Source organism: Eriocheir sinensis, unplaced genomic scaffold (assembly GCF_024679095.1).
Source record: "Eriocheir sinensis breed Jianghai 21 unplaced genomic scaffold, ASM2467909v1 Scaffold265, whole genome shotgun sequence".
Lineage (NCBI taxonomy): Eukaryota > Metazoa > Arthropoda > Malacostraca > Decapoda > Varunidae > Eriocheir > Eriocheir sinensis.
Genome location: NW_026111571.1, coordinates 147729 through 160745, shown reverse-complemented (window position 1 = coordinate 160745; position 13017 = coordinate 147729). Strand labels below are relative to the sequence as shown.

Sequence of the window (13017 nt, the reverse complement as noted above, 5' to 3'; positions counted from 1 at the left end):
GGGGATATCCAGCACACCAATACCACATGGGAAACACTCCACTATCCACAACAGAGGCAGAGAAAGACCTGGGAGTGTTTTACCAGGCTACCAGTGGAGGGATATCCAGCACACCAATACCACACAGGAAACACTCCCCTATCCACCACAGAGGCAGAGAAAGTCCTGGGAGTGTCTTACCAGGCTACCAGTGAAAGGATATCCAGCACACCAATACCACACAGAAACACTCCACTATCCACCACAGAGCCAGAGAAAGATCTGGGACTATATGTTACCAGGCTACCAGTGAAGGGATATCCAACACACCAATACCACATGGGAAACACTCCGCTATCCACCACAGATGCAGAGAAAGACCTGGGACTATATGTTACCATGTAACGGGCTTGTCGGGGGCCTTTAAAGGGCGTTGATTAAGACTTAAGCTTCCTTAAGGCGAATTATATTCGTAGCCTATATGTACAAGAAGCGTCGGAGCGAGAGCGACTGTCGTTGTGTGTCAGTCGGACTCTCGTGAAGGAGTGACGAGTTACAGGTTGGAAAATAATTGTTACAATTGGTCACGTACGTCAAGGTGACCTCTGCGCACCATCGGAGTGCGAAGTATACAAAACTGAGCCGGTAAACACTGACGGACGAGATTCCTATAAGGTGGCGTGATCTATCTGTCGTGGGTTTTTTCCATTGACAATTGTATGCCTAATTCGTGGTGATATTAAATAATAATAATAATACATTGATATCCTACTATAACAACCAGGTTACCAGTGAAGGGATATCCAGCACACCAATACCACATGGGAAACACTCCACTATCCACCACAGAGGCAGAGAAAGACCTGGGACTATATGTTACCAGGCTACCAGTGAAGGGATATCCAGTACACCAATACCACGTGGGAAACACTCCACTATCCACCACAGAGGCAGAGAAAGACCTGGGACTATCTGTTACCAGGCTACCAGTGAAGGGATATCCAGCACACCAATACCACGCGGGAAACACTCCACCATCCACCACAGAGGCAGATAAAGACCTGGGACTATATGTTACCAGGCTACCAGTGAAGGACAAATCTGTGCCAGTCGCAGCGGCCGGGTTAAGAAAGAAAGAAAAACAGGAGAGAAAACAAGAAGACGGTAAGAGAAAGATAAATAAACTATGTAACAAGAAGAGATGAACATAATTAAAATACGGAGAAAGACGAAGAGGAGGAGGAGACAAAAGAAGAGAAGGGAAAGAAGGTGAATGACAAGGAGAGAGATAACGAGAATGATAAAAAAAATAGTAACAGCAACAACAACAAACTCGTACCCAGGGATGCAAGCAAAGAAAGCCCTGTTGTCGATGCGTCCAAAACAGAACCTCGTCTTCTGCTCCAACTCTTTAATTTCCGATGTTCTTTTGTTTTGTTTTCTTTTCTCTTTCTTTTGTTTTGTCCCTTCTGGATATGCGTGATGCCCTACTACTACTACTACTACTACTACTACTACTACTACTACTACTACTACTACTACTACTACTACTACTACTACTACTACTACTACTACTACTACTACCACTACTACTACTACTACTACTACTACTACTACTACTACTGCTACTACCATACCCTCTCCCTTCACATTCTCTCCTCTCTCTCTCTCTCTCTCTCTCTCTCTCTCTCTCTCTCTCTCTCTCTCTCTCTCTCTCTCTCTCTCTCTCTCTCTCTCTCTCTCTCTCTCTCTCTCTCTCTTCATTTCTTCTTTCCTTCCTCTTCCTTTTCCTCCCATCCCCTCTGACACCTCCCCTCCCTTCCCCTCCCCTGAACATACTCCCCACGCCTACATCCCCCCTTCCCTTCCCTTTAAACACCCCATCACCCCTCACACACCATTCCTTCCCGCCCCCCACACAGCAGACACCCCTTCCCTATTCTAACTCACCTCTCTTCTTTTCCCACCCCAAACAGCCCCCCCCCGCTCCATCCCAACCCCATCCCTTACACATCCCACCCTCTCACATCCCCTCAATCACCCCTACAGATGCCTCAGTATGTAGAGACGGCAGCAGGCCCTCGGAGGTGTACACAGCGGGTCTGGGTCAGCCCGTTAACGTGTCTTGCCATGTGAAGGCGTCCCCATCTCAGGTCAAGTATTCCTGGATCTTCAACAACAGCCTCAGTTCACAAAGACTGCCCGGGGAACAGGTCTTGTCTGCCACAGGTACGGAGGGGAAGGGAAAGGAAGGGGATGAAGGAGACGAAGAATGAGTAAGGAAAAGAAGGAAGGGAAAGAACGGGAAGGGATTGAACCAGAGAGAGAGAGAGAGAGAGAGAGAGAGAGAGAGTGAGAGAGTGAGAGAGTGAGAGAGTGTGAGTTAGTGTGAGTTAGTGTGAGTTAGTGTTAGTGTGTGTGTGTGTGTATATATTCAACTGCTCGGCATCCGAGCACACATATTCGACGAGGCTTTCTTAGGAGGTTTGGGCATTTCTTGGGGTAGTTTTATGACCCTGGTGGTAGTTTGACCCTTCCTCTGTACCACGAACCAAAAATAACACTCATTAGAATCCGAATGATCTCAGTGAAATACTAACACGACTTCTACCAAAGCCTTGTCAAACCACCACTAGACCCATAAAACTACCCATGGAAATACTGTCAGAACCTTTACCAACCCCTTGTCTAACTATCGCTAGACTCGTTAAACTGTATAACTACCCGTGGAAATACTAACACAACAACAATAATGGTTCCAGACCTGGTGGGATTAACATATGAGGAAAGACTGAAAGAAATGGACTTACCAACACTAGAACAAAGAAGAGAAAGGGGAGACCTAATACAAATCTACGAGGAGTTACTACTAAAAGAAGAAATTACCACTAGGGACACAAGAGGACATAGTAAGAAACTGAGGAAGGGAAGATGCTTGAGAGACATAAAGAAATATAGCTTCCCGCAAAGACATGTGGAGGTTTGGAACAGACTAAGTGAGGATGTAGTATCGGCGAGGAGTGTGCAAAGCTTGAAGGAGAAGTTGGAGAAATGCAGATACGGAGACTGGAGCACACGAGCGTAAATACAACTAGGTAATACAACCAGGTAAATACAACAATCTCTACCCAAACCTTACCAAATGTGTGTGTGATTGGGCGCCGAAATAAAATGACCCTCACAAGCACGGGCAGGAGGAGGAAGAGGAAGGAAGGAAGAGAAAGTTGAGGAAAAAGAAAAGGAGAAAATAAGGAAAGACAAATAGAGGAGGAAGAGGAGGTGGACAACGGAAGAGGAAGAGGAAAGGAAGAAAAAGAGCAGAAAGACGAAGAAAGAAAGGAAAAATAGAAAAACAAAGTAGGAGAAAGAGAAAAGAGAGAGACTGAGGAGGAGAAAGAGAAGGCAGACGAAGAGAAGGAGGAGGAGGAAAGAGAGAAAGAAAAAAGAGAGACTGAGAAGGAGAGCAAGAGAAGGAGGAGGAAAGAGAGAAAGAGAGAAGAGAGACTGAGGAGAAGAAAGAGAATGAAGAGGAAAAAGGGAAAGAGAGAAGAGAGACTTGGGGAGGAGAGAGAGGAGGAGGAAAGAAAAGAACGAAAAACAAAAAAAACAAAACGATGACACAAACTTTTATATCGTCAATGATATTTTTTTTCCATATTATTTACACTTCCTTCGCTTGTTCACAGAGGTCGGCAGCGTGGTCGAGTTCGTGGCCGGCTCTCACCAAGACTACGGTACCCTACAGTGCTGGGCTCAGAACAGCGTGGGCAAGATGTCTCGGCCCTGCCTATACCATGTGGTGCCGGCCAGTAAGTGTGTGACCTGGGCGTGGTGGTGTGTGTGTGTGTGTGTGTGATGGGAGGGGGGAGGGGGGGGTATGAAGGAGCTATTGATAAATTTAAGATACGTGTTCTTCTTTCATCCCTGTACTGTTCAAATACTTCATGCAAGAGTTAACCAGCATCTTCATTCTTTCATCCCTGTACTGTTCAAATCCCTCATGCAAGAGTTAACCAGCATCTTCATTCTTTTATCCCTGTACTGTTTAAATCCCTCATGCAAGAGTTAACCAGCATCTTCATTCTTTCATCCCTGTACCGTTCAAATTCCTCATGCAAGAGTTAACCAGCATCTTCATTCTTTCATCCCTGTACTGCTCAAATCCCTCATGCATGAGTTAACCAGCATCGTCATTCTTTCATCCCTGTACTGTTCAAATCCCTCATGCAAGAGTTAACCAGCATCGTCATTCTTTCATCCCTGTACTGTTCAAATTCCTTATGCAAGAGTTAACCAGCATCTTAATTCTTTCATCCCTGTACTGTCTAAATCCCTTATGTTCAAATTCCTTATGCAAGAGTTAACCAGCATCTTAATTCCTTCTTCCCTGTACTGTTCAAATTCCTTATGCAAGAGTTAACCAGCATCTTCATTCTTTCATCCCTGTACTGTTCAAATCCCTTATACAAGAATTAACCAGCATCTTCTTTCTTTCATCCTTGTACTGTTCAAATCCTTATGCAAGAGTTAACCAGCATCTTCATTCTTTCATCCCTGTACTGTTCAAATCTCTTATGCAAGAGTTAACCAGTATCTTCATTCTTTCATCCCTGTACTGTTCAAATCCCTTATGCAAGAGTTAACCAGCATCTTCATTCTTTCATCATTGTACTGTTCAAATCCCTTTTGTAAGAGTTAACCAGCATCTTCATTCCTTCATCCCTTTACTGTCCAAATCCCTTATGCAAGAGTTAACCAGCATCTTCATTCCTTCATCCCTGTACTGTTCAAAACCCTCATGCAAGAGTTAAACAGCATCTTCATTATTTCATCCCTGTACTGTTCAAATCCCTTATGTAAGAGTTAACTAGCATCTTCATTCTTTCATCCCTGTACTGTTCAAATCCCTTATGCAAGAGTTAACCTGCGTCTTCATTCTTTCATCCCTGTACAGTTCAGATCCCTTATGCAAGAGTTAACCAGCATCTTCATTCCTTCATCCCTGTACTGTTCAAAACCCTCATGCAAGAGTTAAACAGCATCTTCATTATTTCATCCCTGTACTGTTCAAATCCCTTATGTAAGAGTTAACTAGCATCTTCATTCTTTCATCCCTGTAATGTTCAAATCCCTTATGCAAGAGTTAACCTGCGTCTTCATTCTTTCATCCCTGTACAGTTCAGATCCCTTATGCAAGAGTTAACCAGCATCTTTATTCCTTCATCCCTTCCGCTGGTAAAGAGTTCTGACTCACGTGTGCTTCTGACTTATATAGTTTCTCTCAAAGCGTCGTGGTATATTTTGCTTGCAAGTGTTATATGAATTTTTAGTTTCATTAATTAAGGTATTATAATTTTTCTTTCATATATAGGTGTCATCATTATCAACATTATTATCATTGTTATCATTATGATCATTAGCATAACCTGCCGCAGGTCCTCCTGAGCGCCCGACGTCCTGCGCAGTGGTGAACAAGACCTACGACGCCCTGGTGGTGACCTGCACGGCTGGCTTCGACGGGGGGCTGAGGCAGAGCTTCTTTGCGAGGGTACGTCTCTCTCTCTCTCTCTCTCTCTCTCTCTCTCTCTCTCTCTCTCTCTCTCTCTCTCTCTCTCTCTCTCTCTTTTTTTTTTTTACGTCTACACCTTTAGCGCCGGTAGAGGCTTGCTTGAGAGGCCTTGATGGTAGTCGGCCCCAGCCCGTCATGGCGCAGGCAAGTGTTTATAGTGGCGCCATCTTCTCTTGGCTCATGCTGCCCCCCGGAACTCCTTCTTGATTCACTTGGACGGTTTCCTCTAGAGTCCAGGTTGATGGGTGGTCTACAGGACAGCATGTGGGTGGTTTTAAGCCACTCGGCGGTGACTGAAAAATCCCAGGTGGTAGCTTGGGGATTCGAACCCGCATCGTCCATCACGCGGTGAATGTGGGCCCAGCACGCTACCACTCAGCCACCGCCTACCGAATTTGCTAGTATATATGTCGCTGTCTGACGGTCATGGCCGGCGGGTATGCTTGGCCCTCGGACGTGCTCATCACGAGTGTATGGCGTTGTCGATACCTGTGCAGAAGGACAAAGAACATACGAACATAAGAACGCAAGGAGTCTGCAAGAGCCGGTTGGTTTATACAAGGCAGCTCCGGATCTTCAAGTCCCCTGTACTCCCTGTCTTACTCTGTGACTTTGAGACTTGGGCACTATATGGGGACTTGGAGAGGCGGATTGATGTCTTTGGTAACAAGTGTCTACGCAGAATCATGGGATATCACTGGAGTGGCTGAGTGGTTAGCGTGACGGTCCCGCGTTCAGGAGCTCCAGGAAGGACGCGGGTTCAAATCCTGGCCGCCGCACAGCTAAGGTTTTTCAGTCACCGCCGAGTGGCCTAAGACTACCCATATGTTTGCCTGAAGACCACCCATCAACCCGGGCTCTAAATAACCAAAGAGAGACTCAAAGATGAGTTCCGAAGGGCAGCATGACCCAACACATGATGGTGCCACTATAAACACTCGCCTGCGCCGGAACGGGCTGGGCAAACCATCAGGCCCCACCTGGAAGAAGCCTACCGGCGCAATAGGGCACGACGTTAAAAAACAACAACGGAAGAGACTGATTCGACATATATTACCTGTATAGTCCGTGAACGCCAACTCCGGCTATACGGGCACGTGGCACGCTGCCCAGAAGCCTGCCCTCCTAGGGGGCGCGTTCCCTCGCCCACCATGGTCCTGCCAGCTTGACACATTGCTACCACACTACACAGTCCTTCACAGCTCTTAACAGCCCTTCACAGCCCTTCACAGCTCTTAACAGCCCTTCCCGTCCCTTTACAGCTCTTAACAGCCCTTCCCGTCCCTTTACAGCTCTTAACAGCCCTTCACAGCCCTTCACAGCTCTTAACAGCCCTTCCCGTCCCTTCACAGCTCTTAACAGCCCTTCACAGCCCTTCACAGCTCTTAACAGCCCTTCCCGTCCCTTTACAGCTCTTAACAGCCCTTCACAGCCCTTTACAGCTCTTAACAGCCCTTCACAGCCCTTCACAGCCCTTTACAGCTCTTAACAGCCCTTTACAGCCCTTTACAGCCCTTTACAGCTCTTCACAGCTCTTAACAGCCCTTCACAGCTCTTAACAGCAATTCACAGCTCTTTACAGCCCTTCACAGCCCTTTACAGCTCTTTACAGCCCTTCACAGCCCTTTACAGCTCTTAACAGCCCTTTACAGCTCTTAACAGCCCTTTACAGCTCTTAACAGCCCTTCACAGCTCTTAACAGCCCTTAACAGCCCTTTACAGCTCTTAAGCTAGCCCTTACAGCTCTTACCAGCCCTTTACAGCTCTTAACAGCCCTTTACAGCACTTTACAGCCCTTCACAGCTCTTAACAGCACTTCACAGCCCTTCACAGCCCTTCACAGCTCTTAACAGCCCTTCCCGTCCCTTTACAGCTCTTAACAGCCCTTCACAGCTCTTAACAGCCCTTCCCGGCCCTTCACAGCCCTTCACAGCCCTTCACAGCCCTTTACAGCTCTTAACAGCCCTTTACAGCCCTTTACAGCCCTTTACAGCTCTTAACAGCCCTTTACAGCTCTTAACAGCCCTTTACAGCTCTTAACAGCCCTTCACAGCCCTTTACAGCTCTTAACAGCCCTTTACAGCTCTTAACAGCCCTTCCCGGCCCTTAATAGCTCTTAACAGCCCTTCACAGCCCTTAACAGCTCTTAACAACCCTTCACAGCACTTTACAGCACTTAACAGCCCTTTACAGCTCTTAACAGCCCTTCACAGCCCTTAACAGCCCTTCACAGCCCTTTACAGCTCTTAACAGCCCTTCACAGCCCTTTACAGCTCTTAACAGCCCTTCACAGCCCTTTACAGCTCTTAACAGCCCTTCACAGCCCTTTACAGCTCTTAACAGCCCTTCACAGCCCTTTACAGCTCTTAACAGCCCTTCACAGCCCTTTACAGCTCTTAACAGCCCTTCACAGCCCTTCACAGCCCTTTACAGCTCTTAACAGCCCTTCACAGCCCTTTACAGCTCTTAACAGCCCTTCACAGCCCTTTACAGCCCTTCACAGCCCTTCACAGCTCTTAACAGCACTTCACAGCCCCTTACAGCTCTTCACAGCTTAATTAAAGAGTTACTGGGGCCATATACACACTACGGGACGGGGCGCGTTGCGAGGCTCACCATATTACTGCTCGCAGGGTTGTGCCTGTAAGAGACAACCCTGAGTGGAGGAGTTCAAGGATCCTACCACGAGGTACTCAGGATGAGAAGGGGGCCTGCAGGGAGACTCGCCCGGGGGAATTCCTAGAGTTGGCGTCGTAGGGTGGGCAAGGAGACGCACCCCCTGACGTATGCCCCCATTGCTTGATTGATTGATTACCTGTGTATATGTCTACATGTATCTCCTTTCCCGTTTGTGTGTGTGTGGGTGTGTGTGTGTGTGTGTGTGTGTGTGTGTAATGTGTCTCTCTCTCTCTCTCTCTCTCTCTCTCTCTCTCTCTCTCACCTTCCTCACCTCCAGGTCTACGAGGCCGTGACAGGTCGAGGTCAGGTCAACATGAGCGCGCCGCAGCCTCGTTTCACGCTGGAGGGCCTCACGCCGAAGCTCGACTACATGATATGGGTTAGCGCCCGCAATGCCCTCGGCCACTCTCCAGCCGTGCGACTCGAGGCATTCACGTACAAGCTCGCGGCGAACACCATGAGTAAGTACGGGGGAAGGAAGGAAGGAAGGAAGGGGAAGACGAATGGAAAGAAGGGAAGGAATGAAGGGAACGGAGGGAAGGAAGGAAGGGAATAGGAAATGGAAGGAAAGGGAAGAAGGAAGAAAGGAAGGGAAAAAGGGAAGGGAAGAAGGAGAAGAAGGGAAGGAAGGAAGGGAACGGGTGGAAGGAAGGAAGGGAATAGGAGATGGAAGGAAAGAGATGAAGGGAGGTGAGGAAGGAGGGAAGGAAGGGGAGGAAGAAGGGAAGAAGGGAAGAAGGAAAGGAGGAAAGAAAAGGAAGGAAGGAGAGGAGGAATTGGAGAAAGAAGGGAAGGAGGGGAACGAAAGAGAAGGAGGGAAGGAAGGGAGAAAGGGAAGGATGGAAGGAGGGAAGAAGAGGAAGAAAGGAAGGAGGGAAGGAATTGGAGAAAGAAGGGAAGAAAAGGAGGGAAACGAAAGGGAGAGGAAAAAAGACAAGGAAGGGAGGAAATGGAAGGGAGGAAGAGGAGGAAGAGGAAGAAGAGAAGGTGGTGAATGGAAACGAATATGGAGAATGGAAGAAAATGAAGGAGAGGAAGGAAGGAAGGAAGGAGGGAGGAATGAAAGAGAAAAGGGGAGGAAGAAAGGAAGAGAAAATGAAACGAAAGGAAAGGAAGAAGAGAAGGAGGAGGAGGAAGAAAGGGGAAGAGGAGAAAAAGGGAGAGATGAAAGAGTGAATGGGAATGAAGATGAAGAAGAAGAGAAGGAGACGAAGGGCCAGATGAACTTTTCCCCAGGGTAATAAAGGAATGTGAAACTGAAATCAGTGGGCAGTTAACGGACGTATTTAAGAAGTCGCTAGACACAGGGGTGGTGCCTGTTTCATGGAGGCAGGCACACGTTATTCCAATATTTAAGGAGGGTGACAAATCTTCTATGGAAAACTATAGGCCGATTAGTTTGACGTCAGTTATAGGTAAAATGTTTGAGTCAATAATGGCTGATAGTATTAGGGACCACATTGACAGACATAATTTAGTTCACGACTCACAGCATGGGTTCATTAAAGGAAAGTCATGCCTCACTAATCTTTTATCCCTTTCCAATAGAGTATACTAGGCAACTGACAATGATGAGAGCTATGATGTAGTTTATCTTGATTTTAGTAAGGCCTTCGATATGGTACCTCACCAAAGACTCATGAATAAAGTTAGGGCTCATGGGATAAGAGGGAAGATATTTGATTGGATTAAGGCGTGGATTAGCGACAGGAAACAGAGGGATACCATTAACGGTAAAAAATCCGAATGGGGTAATGTTACCAGTGGTGTTCCTCAAGGTTCCGTTTTAGGCCCGCTTTTATTCATTATCTACATCAATGACATAGACAATGGGATAACTAGTGACATAGGTAAATTTGCAGATGACACCAAAATAGGACGCACTATTAGGACAGGGGAGGATGCTAGAGCACTGCAGGAGGATCTCAACAAACTGTCAGCTTGGTCAGAGAAATGGCAGATGAATTTTAACATCACCAAGTGTAGCGTGCTTAGTGTAGGAACACGCAACCCATTACACGGGTATAGTTTAGACTCCACAGCGATAGGCAGATCAGAGTGTGAAAGGGATTTGGGAGTGTTAGTGAACTCTGACCTAAAACTAAGGAAGCAATGTATTAGTGCAAGGAATAGGGCTAACAGGATATTAGGCTTTATTAACAGGACGGTAACCAACAGGAGTGCAGAGGTCATCCTCAGATTCTATTTAGCGTTAGTTAGGCCACACTTAGATTATGCTGTCCAGTTTTGGTGCCCACACTACAGAATGGACATCAACTTGCTAAAATCAGTTCAGAGGAGGATGACCAAGATGATTCAGGGACTGAGGAACCTCCCATATCAAGATAGGCTGAAACATCTAACCTTACATTCACCAGAAAGACGAAGAGTGCGGGGAGATCTGATAGAAGTATTCAAATGGGTCAAGGGTTACAACAAAGGCGATATAAGTAAAGTACTGAGAATTAGTCAGCAGGATAGAATACGTAGTAATGGATTGAAACTAGAAAAGTATAGATTTAGGAGAGATATAGGCAAGCATTGGTTTAGTAATAGGGTGGTGGGGGAATGGAATAGACTCAGCAATCACATAGTTAGTGCAGGGACGATAGCTTGTTTTAAGAGTAGACTGGATAGCTACATGGACGAGGATGACGGGTGGCAGTGAGGTGTGGGTGCAGTAAGGAGACAGGGTACTGGAGCGTACGCCCGTACCGAAGGTAAACGAGGATCAAGCCTCTTCCTGTAACCCCTGAAACTACACCTCACCCATCGTGAGTAGTGGGGGGGACTCTGGAGCTGCCCTGTGTAGGCCACTCGGCCTCTTGAAGTTTCCCTATGTTCTTATGTTCTTAAGAGGAGGAAGGAATGAACGAGGAAGAGGAGGAGAAGGAGGAAGAGGAGGAGAAGGAGGAAGAGGAGGAGAAGGGGAAGAGGAGGAGAAGGAGGGAGAGGAGGAGGAGGAGGAGGAGGAGGAGGAGGAATACATAGGAATACATAGGAAGAACAGACACCAGAAGACCTATCGGTCTATGGCGAGGGTGTCTGTTTACTACCGCTACTACTAGTAATCTACGTGTGGTAGGACAGGACAGAATAGATGATGGCTCCTCCCCACCCACCTCTACCTCCGGCAACGTGCCGGCAGGAAATAGTTAGAAGAGAACACTATGTACCTTCAAGGAAGAAAGGGCAATGGAAATTTTACAGTAAAAGAGAGAAATAAGAGGAAATTACTACCCTTAACTTACACTACTAGTAACCTAAGCTGTGGGGGAAAATGACTTCATTACATAAGAACATAAGAACATAGAAATACAGGGAGACTGGAAGAGGACGAGTGGAATACACAGGGTAGCCCCAGAATCCCCCCTAATACTCACGATGGGTGAGGTGTAGTTTCAGGGGCACAGGTGGAGGCTTGATCCTCATTTTACCGGCGGTGCTAGGCACGCACCAGTAACCTGTCACCTTACTGCACCCACACCTCACTCCACCTGTCATGCGGACATTAACTGTTGCTTTACTCTATTGTTGACTTTCGCTACTTGCAATCTAGGTTGTGGGGGAGAATTATATGAATATAGGTTGAGGTCTTGCTGCAATCTGTCTGAAAACATGAGAAAAAGAGTCAGTATAATTTTATATCCCTGAAGTACTTATCCAAAGAAGACTTAAAGCTATTGATACTCTGTGCGCTAACTACTGACGGTGGGAGTCTATTCCAGTGATCGACGACTCTGTTATTGAAAAAACTTCTGTACACCAATGTGTTACATCGATTTCCCTTTAACTTCATACCGTTGCTGCGTGTTCTTTTTTTTTTTTTTCTTTTTCTTTTTTTACGTCGCGGCCTATAGCGCCGGTAGGCTTTTTCCCGGTGGGGCCTGATGGTCGGCCCAAGGCTTCTTCCCGGTGGATCCTGATGGTCGGCCCAGCCCGTTCTGGCGCAGGCGAGTGTTTATAGTGGCGCCATCTTGCATTGGCTCATGCTGCCCTCCCGGAGCTCATCTTTAATCCTAGAATCTAGAGTCCGGGTTGATAGGTGGTCTTCTGGACAGCATGTGGGTAGTTTTAAGCCACTCGGCGGCGGCTGAAAAATCCCAGCTTGGTGGCACCGGGCGCGGATTGAACTCGCGTCCTCCTGAACGCGGTGGTGTTACTCTGTCGATTCAGCCACCGCCTGTCTCTCTGAAATAGACTATCTGGGTTAATGTTGTCGAATCCATTAAGGATTTTGAACACTTCAACTAAGTCCCCTCTTATCCTTCGCTTTTTTTGGGAAAACATATCTAAACGCTTTAAACGCTCGTCATATGGCAAGTTTCGAAGCGCTGGAATTTGTTTGGTTGCTCGTCGCTGTATCTTTTCTAGCAAAACTTGATCTTTGATATAGTTCGCTGACCAGAACTGAACGGCGTATTCTAGGTGTGGTCTTACAAATACTAGATATAATCTCTTCATAAGTTCGGGTGATTTATAATCAAAGTTTCTTGAGATTAATCCCAACATCATATTGGCTTTTTTACTCGCTGCAGAACATTGATCACTCATTTTAAGAGTGTTACTGATAGTGACACCAAGATCTTTTTCTTGATTTACCTCGCTGAGCTCATGTCCTTGAATCTGATATTTAAAATTAGGATTTTTTTCACCTATGTGCATTACTTTGCATTTATCTCCGTTTAAACTCATTTGCCATTTTTCGCTCCAGTCGGCAAGTCTTATTAAGTCTGATTGAATGTTTTCGCAACTTTGACTGTTCATTACCGTACCTCCTAATTTGGTGT

At 46.5% G+C, this 13017-nt stretch overlaps 1 protein-coding gene across 1 annotated transcript in view; it reads left to right on the top strand.

Annotated features, from left to right (window-relative positions):
• The window catches only part of LOC126991365 (nephrin-like), a 175526-nt gene that overhangs the window by 119869 nt on the left and 42640 nt on the right, over positions 1 to 13017 (top strand). The window contains exons 10-13 of the mRNA XM_050850124.1: positions 2029 to 2208; positions 3666 to 3788; positions 5415 to 5527; positions 8505 to 8688. Coding sequence (XP_050706081.1) covers positions 2029 to 2208; positions 3666 to 3788; positions 5415 to 5527; positions 8505 to 8688 — 600 coding nt within the window. The remainder of the gene's footprint in view (positions 1 to 2028; positions 2209 to 3665; positions 3789 to 5414; positions 5528 to 8504; positions 8689 to 13017) is intronic.